Source organism: Cyanistes caeruleus, chromosome 1 (genome assembly GCF_971803275.1).
Source record: "Cyanistes caeruleus chromosome 1, bCyaCae1.hap1.1, whole genome shotgun sequence".
NCBI lineage: Eukaryota > Metazoa > Chordata > Aves > Passeriformes > Paridae > Cyanistes > Cyanistes caeruleus.
Window position 1 is genome coordinate 115,941,799 of NC_141701.1, and position 18,941 is coordinate 115,960,739.

General features: G+C 38.0%; 1 protein-coding gene across 6 annotated transcripts; it reads right to left on the reverse strand.

The window, feature by feature from the left end:
* Positions 1-601: 601 nt before the first annotated feature.
* On the reverse strand, positions 602-17,732 carry RAB5A (RAB5A, member RAS oncogene family). 6 transcript variants are annotated; one of them, XM_086851918.1, is made up of 7 exons: positions 16,975-17,087; positions 15,846-15,978; positions 11,172-11,423; positions 7,602-7,753; positions 6,385-6,507; positions 4,457-4,550; positions 602-2,090 (listed from the first exon to the last, which is right to left on the reverse strand). In XM_086851918.1, the coding sequence occupies exons 3-7, from the start codon at positions 11,332-11,334 to the stop codon at positions 1,975-1,977; spliced, it is 648 nt and encodes a 215-aa protein (XP_086708044.1). In that variant the 5' UTR covers positions 11,335-11,423; positions 15,846-15,978; positions 16,975-17,087; the 3' UTR covers positions 602-1,974. The 6 variants fall into 6 exon arrangements, with proteins under 6 accessions (XP_086708044.1, XP_086708074.1, XP_086708032.1 ...); XM_086851948.1 differs by lacking the exons at positions 15,846-15,978; positions 16,975-17,087 and adding an exon at positions 17,400-17,732; XM_086851906.1 differs by lacking the exon at positions 15,846-15,978 and having other exon boundaries at positions 17,082-17,400.
* Positions 17,733-18,941: the final 1,209 nt, after the last annotated feature.

An 18,941-nucleotide genomic window follows, 5' to 3' on the forward strand; every position in this document is an offset into this window, starting at 1 on the left:
AGTCACAGCTGTAACAACTGCCAGGGAAAGTCCTGGCATCAATGTCTAAAGCCATGAAAATGCCCCCAAACAGACAAAACCATGCTATCTAATTCTGACCCAAATACTCAGAGGTGGCAGAAAAAATGGACTCCGATTCATTTTATGACAAACTGCAGCTGATGTTGGTCAAGAACTGCTCAAGACTGTATCACCATTGGGTTCAAAGCCACTACCACAGATTGAAAAGAACACAAAAATATACCCGATCAATTGCAAATCACAAGCTGCAGAAGAGACATAGCTCAGAGACACTGCAATGCAACAAGTCACCTTGTGAACAGCTGGCAAAGACTGCATTAGCTGCAGGTTCAAGAGACAATATTACTATTTTGATCGTACTTCTAAATGAATGTGATACCAAATTACCTCAACATTTAAAGATTTATCATAGGATCACTGGAGTGCCACAGTATATATAGGACAAGCTTGTATTTTAACTTTGCCATGAATTTATTAAGCATCTTAAATGCTGACCCATACAGTGAATCAGACCTCTTGTCTGGAACTGTACAAATGTGATAAAACCTTCTGAACTCTCAATAAGAAACAGTAATCAAAAAATTTTTAAACCACTTTATTCAAACCTGAGCACCTCAATATAAAACTAAACACTGGTGAACTGTCATTTTTCTTGCTAAACCCAGATTACTGCAAATTTAAAATCTGCACAAGTAAGTTTCTATCAGTTCAACATTTAAATAGACTAATTCATCTCTTCTGACACACTTTGTAGATTTCATATAATGAAAATAACTAAACGAATTAGTGCAATATACTGGACTGATCAAAATAAAATGTACTTTGGAAAACAAAGTTGCGAAGTTCATTACTGACAGACAGCAGTACTTATGTTACAGATACAGGAGCATCATTTATTACTGTTCTAGCCATAAAGGAAGAACTCAGAACCCCCTTTGATTAGAGAGGAAAAAAGTTAGCTTTAAGTAACTGTACATTCTGTATACCTTTAAGCAACTCTTAAATATTACAGAAAGTATTAAACAAATGTAGACTACAATGCAGAGTACCTATTTACAGTACATTAATATCCAAATTTAAAATCAAGTTGGATGTACATAATTGTTAGTGCACTATGTTTTTTTCCTTAGGGGAAAAACAAACTGTAATGGCCAGCAATGATCAGAAACAAGAAAGAAGTCACAGACACCAAGTTTGTTGTGGTTTTACTTGAAGAGCTCTTACAGTTTGTAGAGGACAAAAAAACCCATATCCTAAGTTGTAGAGTTGAATTTACTGGTCTGTACCCTCTGAACAGATTAGAAATTAAGTTAGACTTGATTCATCACTAATTCATTAAGATAACTAACTGGGTTGATATAATTTACATACAGTGTACCAACTAAAACTCCACTTTCTGGCAAGCATAGGATTCTTAAAATTGTTAATGCAAGTATTATTTGTAATAAAATTATTAACCTATGGAATGTATAACTAAACAGTGGATACCTGCAGAAACAACTGGTTGCATCAATACTGCAAATAAGTTTAAGTAATTTTTAGACCCTGTTTCTAAGGAGGTTTTAAAGCACAATTGAAAATTATGAAAAGACCCAATTCTATTTATTGTAACAGTGATCAGTATCGAGGCTACAGGAACTGGCCAATTAGGTCCACAGAAAGTATTTCTTCTACACCCCTAATAATAACAACTGATTTTTAAAACCTTTCAACTGAAGGAAGTTTATTCCACTTCCATCTCTCCTCTACTGCTGAAACATTACAGCCAGTGGTGGATACATGCATGTTAAAATTTTAGGTCAAAAGAAAACTCTGTATCATGAACTTGACTATTATCGTAAGTCTCTTCGCTGTTTGGAAGCTGTACTGGACCAGGTTAAGCACTCCAATTCCATGGTTATTAACAGTTAGGAAGCAGAAGAATATTCAGAACAGTTTAAAGCAATTGATCTTTTAGTTACTACAACATTGACTCTTGGGTGGTTGTGTGGGTTCAGTAAGGTCTACTCCTCTTCCTCTGGCAGAGCTGGCTCCTGCATTCTGTGGTTCATTCTTGGGCAATTTTTTTGCTGCAAGGTGAACAGGAAGTAAAGAATTAAACCTGAGATTTTACTAAGATTGAATCACCAGAATAAACAGAACAACACATTATAGGCATATCAGTATACTCATTGTATAATCAGATTTGATTCAGGGCATTCGTAATGGAAGAAGTGAAGACACTTTACTTCTTAATGGTTAGCTACTTTGTCTGTGATTTCCAGGAGTGAAATACATTGGTAAGTTGAGCAGCAAAATGTATCTGCACAGGTGTCCTATGCCAGCAAATGACAGCTCTTGTGGGAATCCACCCACACAGAACAGGCTTTAAGATCAGGATATTAATGCAAAAATATAGAGTAATATTGAAAAGGCACAAAATACAGACAGAAATGGGTCAAACAGTTCCCAGATATCCAGCCAGAATAAGTGTTTGCAGACAACATGTAAAATGGCCCTCAGCACCAGCTCAAGCCACTCATATTTTTTTCAAGCTGTCTCTTCTCTCCAGTTCTTAGGAGTCAATTGACTGGCAATTTCTTTGTTGCCCTTGTAGCTCCAAGGTTTCTCCTCAGTCTTAACATGAAAACTAAGGGTGAAAGCTGCCACCCCTTCTGAGCAGTAACTTCTCCCAGATTTCCCTCTATCAGAAAATTGCTAAGTTCTACACAAAGGACTTCCATGGGCCTATCTTACCAGGGCCCAACAACCACCGTTGATCTATAGGTTGGCTGAATGGCTTCCCTGCAAAGTAATTACTTCTGTCAGTTTTTAAAAGAACTTTATCAGCCAAAAAAAAAAAAACAAACCAACTGCAGAGCAGACATAAACTGGTTGTGGTACCAGATAACCTCAGGGTACTGGACAAAAGGGTGGGCCACAGGGATCCTCTGAGGGCCCCTGCAACTTGGGCTGTTCTACAGTTCTGTGATAAAACCCAAGAATCCACATGGTACTAAGCTGCTGAGCCAGTACAAAGAGACAATGCACCAAAAGAAAAATGTCTTCAGAGCAATGTTTTGGATTCTAGAGCTGTATCTAGAACTGAATTAACACTGGGTTTTTGAACTGTGAGTTCTGAATGAGTGTTGAAACAGTCAATTTACAAGCAGCTCCAGCTTGCATCCAACAGCTCTTTGAACATTCTCATTTTTTATTTTCTCACATCTTTAAGATCATATTTGCACATGGTCCTGAGGAATGCATCTACATTTTGCAGGCTGTTCTGAATTACATGCAATACTTATAACCTCATCAAAATTTCCGTTCAGAGTCTATTATTGCACAGATCTTGTTCTGATGCACTGACAAAGATGAATTTCACCCCACTGATGTAAAACACTCACATGGGTAAAAAACATTGCAGACAGTTACTAATTGGACATGTTTTTCCTCAAATTTACTTTGTAGCCTTCATTAAAATATAGAGGCAGGAATTATTGTTGATACATCAAATTAAAGAAAAAAAATCAGATTTTGGGGATTTCTTTTTTAAACAGGAAACAAACTGCACCATTAAACACAGTAATTCTGAAATTTCACCAGAACAATACAATTAAGCATTTCTGTATCATTAAATGAAGGCCTATCTTGAACATTTGTGAGAAAAATATACTTTCCTGTCATACAGTTAAGTGATTCTATCCCCCTTCTTCAAGTGTTTATAGCAAATATGAAGCAAGTACTTGTTATAAAGTGTTGCTATACTGATAATTTAATTTACATCTGCTGGAAGTTTGAAAGACATCACAAATTACCTCCTGCTCTCCTGACTTAGAAAGCAGAAGATTAAGACCTCTTTAAAAACATTTAATTTTAATATCAGTGATGTTTTTTCACAAAGAAGTGGGTTAGAGAGGTGCAAACAAACAAAATAAAATTGAAAGAGTTTATTTGATGCTACACATTACTATTACCCACTAGCAAAGCATCTACTATAATTAAGGTTACTACTAAATAGTTTATTGGCCAACCTTGAAAATGAAATCTTTTTCCTCCACCTTCAGAAGTTTGTTAACAATTGTATAAAATTTTGGGTATCAATGGAACACACAAAAAATCTTGGTTTATGCTTACTACTACATGTTAGCATCTTGACAGAAATCCCTAAGATTATGTTAAGTTAAAAATATATGAGCAGATTTACTTTTCACGTGCAGGGTCCTTTATTTTTAATTTGGACACTGAATTTAAGCACACACTGCCATCTTTGGCACAGCTTTTGGATTTCAGATAGGTGCTTAAACAAAATTGAACAAATGAAAAGGCCTAAGGACACTTCAATACCAGAAATAACTTATAAGAAAAACACAGATCTTAGGTTAGGAAGATTGTTGTGGTCTGAATCTCATGAAAACCATTCCCTTTACAGTTCTCAATTTGTTCATAAACTTACCAATTGCCATGAATATTTCATTTACGTTCATAGATGTTTTGGCAGACGTCTCCATGAACAATAGGCTGTTGTCATCTGCATAAGCCTGTGCTTCCTGAAATTTAAAATAAGAATACAATACTTCATCAAAACAAAACAAAACAACTTCATACAATCATTACTCACTGTACTTTTAATTGCTACAAAGGAACAATCTCTACAGCATTTTGAAAGAATGACAGTTTGTGGAAATACTCATCTGACGATGTTATACACCAGGTATGGAGAAGTTACAATTCCACCAATCCGTTAAGCAATTAAAAGTGGAATCTTAAAGATCCCTACTAATCTTAAAAATATCCAGGTGGAAAAATCTCAGGCAAAACTAAATAATAAATTAAAATATTTATGAAGGAGACAACCCCAACGCAGAACATTAGCTCTGACAGTAAGAACAAATAAACTTCAGAAAGTGCCATCAAATTTCAGCAAGTCCATTATTACCCTGGAAAAAGGCAGTCTGTGAACTACCTTGAATCTTTCAACCACTGAGGCAGATGGATCAGAACAGTTTTTTTACCCTTATACAAATTCACAATTATAGCAAATAAGCAGTATTCAGTATTTTGCCATGTTACCTCCCTTTTCAGTTTGAATTTTAATCTGATACACTGCTCATAAGAACCTTATTATTTTTGCCTCTTATTAGTCAATTCAGCTGAGAATCTCTAGCTCCTTATGATTATGTAACTGCCTTTGCATTCAAAAAGAAATCTGCAAAAAAAGCTGAACTACAGAACACCTATGATGATAAGAATAATCTACAGCACTCTGTAATTGTGACACCTGCTAAGATCCATGTAATTATATCTGAAACAACATATTAACAAGTACCTAGAATCTGTGATTTGCTATGAGAAAGGCCTGTCAGGCCCACAAGGAGCCCATAAATCCACAGTAGCAAACCCCCTAACATTTGAAAAACATGAAGACTGTAATTGTTCAAAAAATAGTGCAGGTAGGTCTACTCTGCTAGTTAAATGTGATTACATTATTAACTGCAGTCATGTATGAAATTTTTGTTAAATACCGTATTTTTTGATAAAACATCAAAGCCTCCTGTCAACTGTCACAGAAGTATAAAATTAGAAAACTGGCAGCAAAACACCTGAACCACTGCTAACCTTATAATTCAGTTCTCTATAGTTAAAAAAAGATTCATTACTACATGCAGCTGCATCTCATATGGTGACCCCAAACACAGATTAAAAACCGTAAATTACTGAGTAATAAATACGCTCTTAATTCAAAATCAGTCAATCAAGAATGGACCAAAACTACCTGCAGTTAGTTTAATTCAGCTAAAAGGCTATTTTCCTATTTTCTGATGACTTGATTAAACTTTCTAGAAGATAAAATACACCAGTGAGAGCACAGATGTAATCACTAAACCAAAAGAAATGCCATGAAAAGCCCAATTAAAATTTGAACACTGCTTCCACAGTACAGCCTAAACAAGTTAGGCACATCTATCAGCTTTGTATCATACGATAATCAAAATTCCCTGGCTGACAAGCCAGACACAATAGTTTGCACTAAGTTGCTGATATCTCATCCCCTGAAACTCTAGTTACCAGTAATTTTGGACAGAAGACAGAAAGAGGTCACATCAAAGAATGGGTATTCAATTAGCCTTAAAGATATGCAAATCAATTAATTATTCCTCAAAGTAAAATTAATTATTCCAAAAAGTCTATTCCTCCATATTACTTGTACAGAAATAGGTTTTTCAGTAGCATATATAATTTAATTAGTCTCAGTTGACATTTATATTTAACAGCATGACCTCCATAATAACTAGCTAGGCTATGCATATAATCTCCCCCTAGGTTTATTTACTATCTATTCAAACAAAATGTAATTTCTGTGAACAAAAACTATGTACATACCTGGAAATCCACAGCTCTTTTGTTAGCTAGATCAGCTTTGTTTCCTGCTAAAGCTATTACAATATTAGGACTTGCTTGTCGCTGAAGTTCTTTGACCCAATTTTTCGCTCTGGCAAAGGACTCCTGTTAATGATTGCAAAATGATGCAACTGAGTTTTATCATCCTTCTGTACTCACCTATTATCCCCATCTCTGTTATCTACACTTCAAGCATGAAACGCCAATGCAAGGCTTGCTACCTTAGTCCAAAGGCACACTCCAAAATGCCATCTGAGCTTTCAAAATTAAACATTCCTACCTTAGTTCTCAACTGTGCTTAGCTGGGATAATGCTGAAGTAAGTAGGTAGGACAATCTTTGTGTAGACAGAGTAAGGAAAGAAGTGGTTAAGAGAGGAATTTCAGTTTTTCTAGAAGATTCAAGTATATGAACAGCTATATTGGAAAGGCCTCAAAATTACTTTTTAATTACTGACAACTGTTCATTATGGTACATGATTACTGGGGTTTTTTGAAAGCTTTGGATTTTAAGTATCATATCAGAAACAAATGAAGTTTATCTGATCTAAGTTTAAATAAAAGGCAATTTAATAACATTAGGTTTTGGTCCGAATAGCTTGTGCTACTTTTCCAATCCTGAATCAAAATTTGCAAAAATTTTAAAATAATGTCTTCACTATCAGAAATAAAAGTGCCAGCAGCAATGTGATGAGAGCAGCAGCTCAAACTCTATGAACTGATTCAAGGGTGGTTTAGAAACACTTCTACAAGAGGATTTTTTCTATTTCTTTCTGTCTTTTTAATACAAAAGAACCCCCAAAAAACAAACAAAATAAACAAAAAACCCCAACAACCAAAAAACTCCAAACAAAAAACCTCAAAAAACCCCCCAAACCAAACAACCACAAGACAAAAAACCTCCCCAGAATACCCAAAAATCCCAACCCTAGAAACAGTCTTTTAGCCAGAAAAGTTTAGAGACATAAATAGAAATTACAGTTTGAAATGAGCAATCTGGTCCAGCAGAAGTGGCAGGAGTGTTGGACTAGATGACTTTTAAAGGCTTCTTCCCATTAAAACAAAGGTTGGATTGTTAGAACTATGATTCTACAAAATAATGAATTGATTTACACAAGTCAGTAAGAAAAAATTAAGTATATATCAGTGTGAGATAGGTAACTTCCAGATGCCCCTTGTGAATCCCTAATCCAGTACCTACCTCGTTTGTAATGTCGTATACCACTATAGCTGCTTGTGCTCCTCTGTAGTACATGGGGGCTAAACTGTGGTACCGCTCTTGCCCAGCTGTATCCCAAATTTCAAATTTTACCGTTGTATCATCCAGACATACAGTCTGGGTTAGAAAAGCAGCTACAAAAAAGACAGAGGTGCTGAAAACAGAAGTTTGCTTTATATCTCTACATTCATATATAGTTATGTTCACAGCCATGCAAAACAATTCAAGCCTACTATTACAATAGATTTGATACAATCATTAGCTGACAGTCTGCAACTGATCAGCACAAAGGAGTTATTTAAACAATCAGACTTTCCTCAAGTTAGACATAAGAAAGCAAAAATTGGAAAGAATTCCCCTTTTCAAAATAGTGAATCTGAATAACTGTAAGCCTTCTCTTAAATCTTCTAGATACAGTCTGTTGAAGCAGTCTGTGTATCAGAGTACCAGTAACAGCATCCCATCATGCTATAACATGCTAACAGCTATACATATTTTATATATAGGTGTGTGTATATATATATATATATATAAACACACACACAGTTAACAGCTCAGATATTTTCAGTTCTACACATTTATATTATTCGACCAGTATCTTAAAACTTTGTTTTTCAGCTCCTAACAACTTCACCTTAACTAACAGGTCTGGAAGGAAAAAGCACTTCTTGTAAGTTCTTGCTCTCAAAGCAGCCATATTTTTGACTTTGCAAGTCATCTCAGGAATTAATTTCAGCACGATTTCAACACCCTGCAGTTTGAGGAAAATTTGCAGCCATTGCTACTACAGCTGAATGCCTTAGCATAAATAATGGTCTTCCAAGTTACAGAAAATACTAAGTAACTCATTCCAAGTCTTCAAACAGTTACTCCTAGTAAAACTTTTCCATTCTGTTTACAGTACAATCAGAAGTATGGAGGTAAGTGGCCACACAGCATAGAAACCACTATTAAAAACTAATGAATGCCCACTACTTAGTTGAAGCAGGAACTCTGATCACTAGGCACACTGACAGATTGTGGCCAACTTAAATCAAATGTCTGAAGAGACACTGACCCATAATGCTTGCATACCTGGGATTTCATCCTGCCCTACATACTCTGAGACATCATAGCCTATGAATCATTCCAAAACTGCTGCAACCTTCAACTCAACTCATTACAGAAACCAAAATGAAGCCAATCTTGCTCTGTAAAGGACATTGTAACTAGCATACAGAAGTGTCCCTGTCTCAGCTGTGAGCAGCAGCTGCATGGTACTTAGTTGCTGGCTGGGGTTAAACCGTGACCAGAAGCTGACTCCTTAAGTGGTCAGGTGCTCCTGCTTCAGGGGTATTAGCATCCATCACAGATGAGCAGGCAGGCTGGAGAAGGTAAAAGCTTTGATGTTCCAATGTTAAATAAACATAAATCTCTCTAAATGCTACATATCCGAACACTGGTAGAACAGGCTGCACTTGGCAGCTCCCTAGGCAGCCCAGAACCAAAACAGAGTGGAAAAACACCATACATCCTGCACTAAACAAAGGGCTTCCTCCTCAGAATCAGCTCAATATTCTATTTCTCCAAGGCAGAGGCAAGATGTTAAACAAACTGATTTTGAAGTTTTCACACCCATTATTCTCTTAACAGAAAAATATACCTACATTGCATAAATGAAGGTATGTACTTAGAAAGAGAATTAAACAACTGCTTTATTCTATACAATCCTTTTGCATTTGTCAAAAGTAACATTTAAACCACTTTAAAATGCCAGTTAAGTTTCTTCGACCTTGCTAAGGCCATAATAAATTGACAATTAATCATCTGTTAATTATCTGAAAGTCTATCATCTTTAACAGCCATACTTTTGTCTTAAACAACTAACAGGCTTTGCTACACTAGTCTGAAGTGGCAAAACCACACCACCACCATCCAACATGTCTGCCTCTAACTGCACGCCCTTTCAGATGTTTTTATCCAGATTCACAATGCACATAAGCCTCTCTTTGTTAAATGGCCCTTCTGTATACAAAGAAAATTATGCCTTAGGCAACTACAAGCCACAGAGTTAGACAGCTTTCTCTAAAGAAAACTTTTCTGAATCCTAACATTGCTGCATGTAATAGCTCTCAGCTGTATTATATAGCATCTCCTTGTTTCTATTTGACAGAGAAGAGGCACAAGTTAATACAGATTACACTAAGTCTCATATATCTGAACTTGAACTTAGGCTCTTGTTAAACCTTTGTTTAGATTTTCAAAAGTGTGACAGGGTTCCAGTTATCCCAAACAAAAAAACCAAAAAAACCAAACAAACAAAAAAAAAAAAAAAAACAAACCACAAAACCCCACAAAACCAAACAACTAAAAGGAGGTTAAATTAATTTGAGATCACTGAAATGGAACAAAACACTTAATGTTAACAGTTTTTTTTAAACTAAAAACCTTGTTGATACTGGAAAGTTAATTCATTACACATCTTTTGAGAACTCTCCATATTACCACACAGCTGTTTATCAGAGCATACAGAAACTTTCCTACCAACACCTATCCTCAAGCCATGATAAAATGCACAGAGCCAGAAGTGTGCATTAGTAAGATTGCTGAAGTAGAAAATATATGGTTCTCTATTCACACTGACAGATAGGAAAAACAAATACATGTAACAGCTAGAAATAGGGCAAAAGAAGAATGCAATGAAATTCAGCTTGCATTTATTTTTGTAAGCTTTGCAGAGTTTTTACATTTCAACAACTGCTGGTGTGTGAAGACACATACAGAAGACTGAAAGGCCTTCACATAAATATTACAATGGAACAGGCTGACTCATCCAAGCTGCAACAGAAACTACTGGAGAGTATTTATCAATTCATAAAATCCATACTTTGTAAAGTCTGTACGCTGTTCGGTAGTTTTAGGATATGTTTAAATTTATCTAAGAAGGAATATAGCTTAAAGCACAAACAACTCCAAAATACAATATAACTGAAGAAATCTGCCAAGGTGAAGAGTGTCATAAAATCTGTTTAAAGTTAAACTGATTTTCTTTAATTCTAGTAGCCAGTACCTGTTTGGTTTGAAGTCACAAAATGGAAAAACAGCACAATAAATTTTGTGATTACTAACACAGAAATATATCCAGAAATGTAGCAAGTTCTCCAAAATCAAAATCGAAGTCAGCATACATAAGTGACAAACGCAAGCTTTTTGGAAGAAGCAATACTTGGGTTTTTTTCCTAGAAACTAAGCTCATAATTCTTACTGAGCAGTCACTTCATGCATTAAGCATACAGCACAATTGAAAGAGCCACACGCCCACTTACATACAAAATGTAATATAAAGCCCAGATTTCAAAACTATGCAGTTCAAGAACACATTTACTACCTCCACTTGAAAAGGATGTTTACATTTAACTCAGAAAGTTACAGTTCTCAATTACTGATACAGGGCGCAGTTTTGACCCTTGCTGCCCATGACCCACTCTAGAAGCACCACTACATTAAACTGTCCAAGAGCAAGGACAACATAAAAACATAACACAAAACAAATTAACAGGGTAATTTTCTCACCTCCAATCGTGCTTTCTTGAAATTCATGAAACTGTCCTTTTACAAAACGAAGCACCAAACTTGATTTGCCAACTGCAGACTCTCCTAAAAGTACTAGTTTGAATTGGCAAATTTTATTTCCAGCATTTGGCCCGTTGGGCCTTGTTGCTCCTCGATTAGCCATGTCCAAATTAGAAAGCAGTCCTTTGTTTCAACAGCTTTTGAAAGCAAGTTCCACTGAGATCTGAATCCTGGTTCTTCGCCAGTAACAACCTATTTTGTGAAAAGACAGCGGGTGCATTAGATTTACAAACCAAGTAAGACAAGTCTCATTCACTAATGCAATGTATTATCTATAACTTGACCTGCTATTTACCAAAGTCAACAGTCCAGACTACAGGTACCATCATTGGTAAGTTGTCAACTATAGCCAGAATTTATGACACATGAACCAGTTATCCTCTTCAACACCTAGTCTTCCCATTAAAGCTTCAAATTAGCACATTAAAATCCAATTATGCTGCTTCTTGCAAGACCTCATTTTCCTGTTAGTTCTTAACAAATCAAGACTGATGTATAACACAACAGACTTTCAAATTGTCAGTAAAATAACAAATGACAAGAAGCAGTAACTTTTCATAACCATGCTATTGCTAACCAGTATTCCAAAATCAGCACTGCTCAAGGATGCTAAAAAACTGAGCGAATTGGGAAAACTCAAACACCACAGAATAACTTCTTTGCAAGTGTAGTTCATTCACTTCTATCCCATCTATCAAATACAATCTCCTTAAATAGAAGTGCAGATCTTCACATACAAACCATTAATCCCCTCTCTAATTAACAACTCTACTGAGAAACAAGTGAAGCCTTCCATAAGAAAACCAACTGACCAGTAAGAATTGCAGGCCACTTTGTACAAGCTACCAGAGAACTACCATAGGATGATAAATTTCTATTTCCAATAGTTACACTTGTCCTAGGTCAATATTAACAAGAGAGATCATTGAGTATGAACAGCATATTGCTTAGTCTGCCTACTCCTCTTTCCAGCTACTTAAAAAAACCCCACCCACAGTACTTATATACTTCGTATGGAAAGGGAAGCCTTTAGACTCTGCTGGTATCACTTCTGACCCTAATATTTATGCTTTTACACACTTAAGAGTAAATACAAAATAAAAGACCTCTCAAAACTAGCCTCTAATTTTGTCCTATTCCAGCTAATTTTTATTTGAATTGAGCACACTTCACAGGGATAAAACTTCTCTAACATCTAGGATGCAAGTCAGGTTAGAGCACATGCTCCTAATGCAAAAAATGGTTTTAATTCCTATGTTGCAAAAAAGAAAACGTAATAGTTTAAAGTGACTTCCTGTTCTTTATTCCTTGTGATAAAGCAATTACATTTTAAACCAAGCAGTAGTCTTTAGCCATCTTCCTATTTCAAACCCCTCAGCACACGGATCAGGCACTTGAGCGTTCCAGTTTGCTACAGGCCTAGCTCAGATGCTAAGCCTTCCTTCTCCTTCCTGACTCTCCCCTTCCCTCAAACCAAGTCTTGAAGTACCTTCTTTCCTGCCAAGTGCTTCAAGTCTAGCAGAACCGTACCCCTCAGTAAGATACTCCCTTGCAAATTAATATTCACGGAATAAATGAGAACAAAATACTCATCATTATTTACTGAATAACATAACAGCTAAAAACAGATATTCCATTTCTCATTTTAAACAGAATACAGATCTTGAAAAATATTTTCAGCATCTTAGAGACATTTCTATTTGCTCATGGTTCCTCCTTTTCTCATATTACTCAAAATAATTTACCTTCTTTGAGGTAGGATATAATGATTTTGCATTGTCCTGAGTTCATGTTCCATTTGACTATTACATCACACTTAAATCACAAATATATATTTTTTAAATTTCGGTTGTACAACAATCTATCAAGCATCACATTTTAGCTATATATTCTTAGAAACATGTGAAAGTGTTCCATAGTGAAAGAATGAAGCAAAAAAGCCCCTGCAAACCTACCAACCATTCTTACTAAGTACCACATTAATTCTATACTAAGATTCTTATTCATTAAACTAATTTTCGTGGAGTATTTCAGAATACAGGAATGGATTCAGTTATTTTAAAAATACCAGACCTTTCATCCTTACACCATAAAACAGCAATTTTGCACTACTAGTGTGTTGGCTCTCAGGCAAGATGGTTCCCCCTCCATGCTGTGGAAATATGCACCACAAGTTGTGGAGTGATTTGGATAAAAATGTATCAACGACAACAATTAATCTCTCCCTAATTGTACTACAATAGAGAACACAGCAAGGCATAATCAAAATATAGGTGGTTCAGAATATTGTGAGCCATTTGTTTATCTTTTCCTTTGGAAAAGTAATGAAGACAATTAAGTTATTTCTGTTTTAAAATGAGAAAAAAAAACCCCAAAACATCTGTTTTCTGTAGCATTCCAGTGTGTTTGGACAACCATGAAATAATTTAAAACCCTTTAATCTTAATACATCCCATACTTTTCCAGACTCTGCAGCATTCATAAAGACATAAGGACAACATCCAGTGACTGTGTGACTTAGTACTCCTGGGGGCAAGTGACTTCTAGATGACAGTGAGGAAATCAAGCCATTGCACAGGTTACTTCCTATGACTGCTTTTTTGCTTGCTGTTTCCCATACTGAGAGCAAAAGGAGGTATGAGAAAAAAATATGTAACTCACATAATATTTATCAGTTTTACCTGAGCATTTAGTTTGTAGGTAATTCAGATTTTTATCACTCATAAAACAGTAATTACTACCCTTTGCAAAACTACTTCAGAACACAAGGCTGACACAGGTTGTCAAGAAAAATATCTAGATGGATTTTTACAGATGCCCAAGCTACAGAAGCTGTAGTTATCAGAGAACTTCAAAGTTTACATTCTTACAGCATCCCTCCCCTGAAATCATTCTAGAGTCAGACACCATGTACAAAAATAACCAGCTCTCAAGCTGAATAGCAGACCTCAGTACCTCAGAGGAAGGCCATCTAAGAAACATACTGCAAACCTCATTCATTCAACAGTCGCATCAATACAGCTAATAAATTAATAATGAAACCTACTAGTCATACCACCCACTATTCAACAGCTCAGGATAAAAGAAAATGCAAGACTGAAAACCTGATAGAGCATATCCAGGTGATTGTGACATATTAAAAAAGTCACTAACCTTCTGTAAGTGCATATGGAAATCATAATCTTTTGAAGTTTCAGATTATGACAAAAATCTGTAGTTAAAGTTCACAACATGGCAGCATACACAATAAGCAAGGGAAGTATCTGCTTAATCTGAAGAGAAGCAGTAGTGGAGTCTGATAGCCACTATAAAATGGTTTTGGCCTGTTTTTTTCACATATGTGAGCTGAGCACACAGTGTTTCACAAAGATTCAGAAGTAGATTTCAATGCTACAGTCTCCCATGCACACTCCAAGTCTCAGGTCACATTCATTCCAGTATTTCTTAATTCATCAATAAAATACAAATCTGGAGAACCCGGGTGGAACAGGACACTCAGTACTCTACATATACATTGCAAACTCAGCTCTGGTGAAAATTTCCTGGGAAAAAATCCATTAACATGGCTCCCCTTCTCTTCCCCTTCCAATTTTGTATGCAATGTAATCAATATGTTTGGAATATGTAAAGAAAGAAAACTTGGATAAGACATTTTCATTCAACTACACAGAAGCAAGTACACAAGTGCTTGACTTGAAACAAGCTCTTAAACTTGTACATATGGGTGTCATGGAAGTGATCTAATATAAAAATCTGCTAAAGAAAATATTGTAAAAATTTTTGAGATGGATGGAAATGAGGGACATTTTCTTGTTTTTATAGAGTTTAACATAAAAACTCCATTTTGCAGTCTTGGACAAATCTTTTATAATCTTGGACAAATACATGGTGCTAAGTAGGAACGTTCACTCTTCCAAATATTTCCACCATGACGGAGCAGGTCCATGCTAAAATGCCAAAACACAAAGCCTAGAGCATATTATTAATCAAGTACTCCTGGTAATCCCACCAACTAATTTACTGGATGCTGGGCATTCATTCTCAGCCCAGAAGAGAAATTTGTATGCTGTTGGGCAGTCTGAGTTTTATTTATGAAAGAGTCCTAAGTATTATAACTGATCAAACACAAATCTTATGATTGAGTCTTTGTACAAAATACCAATAAGCCCCCACCAATACCTACAAATTCTCAATTTAATGGCATAGTTCAGTCATGTAAGCATAAGCACTGGCCTATTTTCAACTACAAGACAGCTAATACAGAAGTATCAAAGTAACACTGGTGACAAAAGCCATCCTGCTGAAGAGATTAAGACAGTGAGCACTGTTCCTAAAATTAATGTGATTAAGTGTATTATCAAATACAAAGGCCACACAAAAAATTCACGATAAATTTAAAATTGGAACATTGCACCACTTTTATATTTCATAGCAAGCAGCACTTTTTCTTACTAATAAACTTCTGTACATTGCATTAACAGACATAAAGCATACAGTGCTGAGGCTGCAGCTACTATCTATATAAATTTCTTTATACTGGACTCTTCTGAATGTTTTAAGAAGCAGTTATTTTCTACTTTTATATAGCCTTATATATTAGCCACTCCTACTAACCGAATTTTCTGTTATTCCTTCCAGGTTCAGCAGAATTAGTGTGACACCTCACTGCAGTGTTCAAGACAGTGACGGGAACAACTAGCAAAATGCTTGTCACATATAAGCCAGTTAACATTGAAACATAATGAGACTGTAAGTTAAACAAGCAAATCAATACAGTTGCTGCAAAAAAATCAGAGCCTTACAATTAAAGGTAATAGCAATCTCATAAGCTCATCCGAATGGTGAATGATACCAATTGCTTTCAGATAAACTGGTTTATCATACAGGAAATGTAACTGATGACTATAATACCATTGTCTCTAGCCACCTCACTTCAGCCAACATTTACCTTTCCCTGGCATTGCTCATGATGGAAGAACAATACCTACATGCAATCTGTAGGTAAGCCTGACTGTAACTCTGAATAGTCACTATAAAACTGCAAAAAATAAAAAATCCCACGATTTTTGCTTTGAAACGTTACATGAAAGAAACCGATTAATTTCAGCTGCTTAATCAGCTGTTTACCCTTTCATTTCCATCCCCAAGCTCTGAAAAAGGTATAAGGTAGGAAAAAAAATCATTAAAAAGGCCGAGAGAACAGCGTTTCATGGCCCACTTTTGGAATATTTTGATGGTTCTTATGCAATTGAGCTCTTCTCTAAAACATAGAAAGCTTAGGTGTGTTCCTCCACCCTACCCTAGCTTTGTGTCTCGCTCCGATTCAGTGCAGTGCAGAAGATATCCAGCATACTAGGCCTGTCGCGATCCCCCCGATGGCGACGCCTTGTCGGGAGCATTTTACTCCCCACCTAGCTCACCGTCCTTCTTCCAGACGCAAGCGAAAGGGAAAGCGAGGGACCCATTACCCAACCTCCCCTTCCATATCTTACAAGCAACTCGAGGGGCACAGCCCTCACGGCCGGCCCCAGACAGCGATACCTCTCTGCAGGAGCGCCCGCACGCAGGGGAGGATCCCCGCTCTCCCGGGCCCAGCCCCTCCAACCCCCGCCGCCACCTCCCCTCCCCCGCGGCTCCTTTCCAGGCACAGGAATAAGGGGAAGTGGGAAAACCGGGGGCGCCATTTTGAGCCGGGAAGGGAGAGAGCAGCCTCCCCTCCCTTGCCCGCCTCGGCCACCCGTACCGCGGCACGACGCTCCCGCAGCGCCGGGGGAGCGGCCGCCGGCAGGAGCCCGGACAAGGCGGTCTCACCGCCGCCGGGGCCCCCCCGCGCCACCACCGCCTCCTCACCTGGCCGGGGTGGGGGAGCCGGGGCGGCGGCGCAGCGATGTCCGTCCGTCCGCGCGTCGGTCGGGGCCGGCGGGCGCGCCGGGACAGGGTGGGCGGAGGAGGGGTAAGAGGGGAGGCGGCTCCTCGGTGGGGGCGAGGGGCGGGGGCGCAGCCGTGCCTCACCCAGCCCCGCCGCCGACTTCCGCCGCCGCCTCTGCCCCGACCAAAACACACTCACACACACACAGCACGCACTTCCGCCGCCGCCACGTCACGCCCGCACGCGCCGTGCCCTTCCGGTTCGCCCGCGCCAGTCACGTGGCTTCCTTTCTTTCCCACCTTTTCCCTTTTCCCCCTCCTCCTTTTGTTCCCGCTCCCGCGGCCGCCGAGCCGCGCTCTGACAGCCGGGTGTTCCCTGGCTCCCGCTTCTCCCCAGCGCCCGGGGGGAAGGGTCCCTGGGAGCGATCCGCGCGTCTTCCATCTTCCATTTACGGTGGGGGGTGCTGAGACACTGGAATGGGTTGCACGGAGAATTTCAGGACCCTCCATCCCTGGCAGTGTTCAAGGCCAGGCTGGGTGGGGCTCTGAGAAACCGTCTGTAGTAGGGGCGCCCCCGATCAAGGCAGGGTGGTTGAGACTGGATGATCTTTAAGGTCCCTCCCACCCCAAACTATTCCGTGATTCTCTGCCAATCCTCTAGGGACTGCATTGCAGCCTGAGGCGGCCACTGAGGTGCCAGGGATGGGAGCGGGGTATCACACACACAGACAAGTTCTGCTTTAATCCTTTGAAATAACCACTTTCCGAAGCTATAAATGAGTTGAAAGGAGGAACTGCATAAGAAAACCTGAATTGCCATCGGGAATTTGCCTTTTTAAAACACTGAACAGGCACTGATAAAGCCTTACAGGTTGTCTCATTTTTGTCAGTGCTAAAAATTGAAGAAACGGGTTACTAATGCAGAACAAGTCTTAATTGCTTCATAGCACGAAGCATGACCTTGTGAGAGAGCAGGATATAGGCCAGCTGGCCACAGGCTGCAAGCGGGTTGTAGCAGAAACAGAGCCATCATGATAAGTATTTCTTCGGTATAGCACCTTTAACAAGGTCTAAAAGTTGGAATTCGAAAGAAATAATAAAACAAACAAACTGGTAAGACATTCAGTAAGTTTATCAATAATGGTATTTAGTAATTGGTACAATTTAATGAAGGTTGGTTAGATACTCCATCACAGGAAATAATCAAAGTCATATTGTTGTATTCTTAAAATATATGTTTTAGTTCAACCACATATATTTAAATAAAGCAGAAATCAAGTTATGTAAAGCCTGTGGTCAGTATTATGCTACTTTGCCCTTCCCTAGAATGACATTTCAATACTTTAACATACTGAAGTGAATGGAGTGAAAACAATGTTCTCTTAATCTTCATCACTTCTTTTTCATACACTTTTCTGTTGGTACCAGTTTACTCTCAGAGTATCAATTTCCCCTTTCTGCTTTATTAAGTTGATCACTTACATAAGTGCTTTGTGAAAGGCCAATATGTAGCTTCAAAGAAAGTACAATAGTCTTTGCATTCACCAGTGATACAGAGTGCCAGACTAGCTCCAGAGAAACATGTTTGAAAGTATACAAAATCTTTTAAGCTGTGAGTTTGCTAAATGTTTGTAAGAGTTGTCCTTTAAATCATGTAATACTGCCCTAATACACTGCTTATTTGTCATAACCCTCTGACTGGTCTCAATATGTTCAACTGGATTTCAGGATTTGCTGAGCAAAGAGGAGATTCCCGATAACCAAATATGTTTTACTACACACCTGATAGGCATGCATTGGAGCACCAGATAGCATCCAGTCAAGCTGGCAGCTGCTCACTCA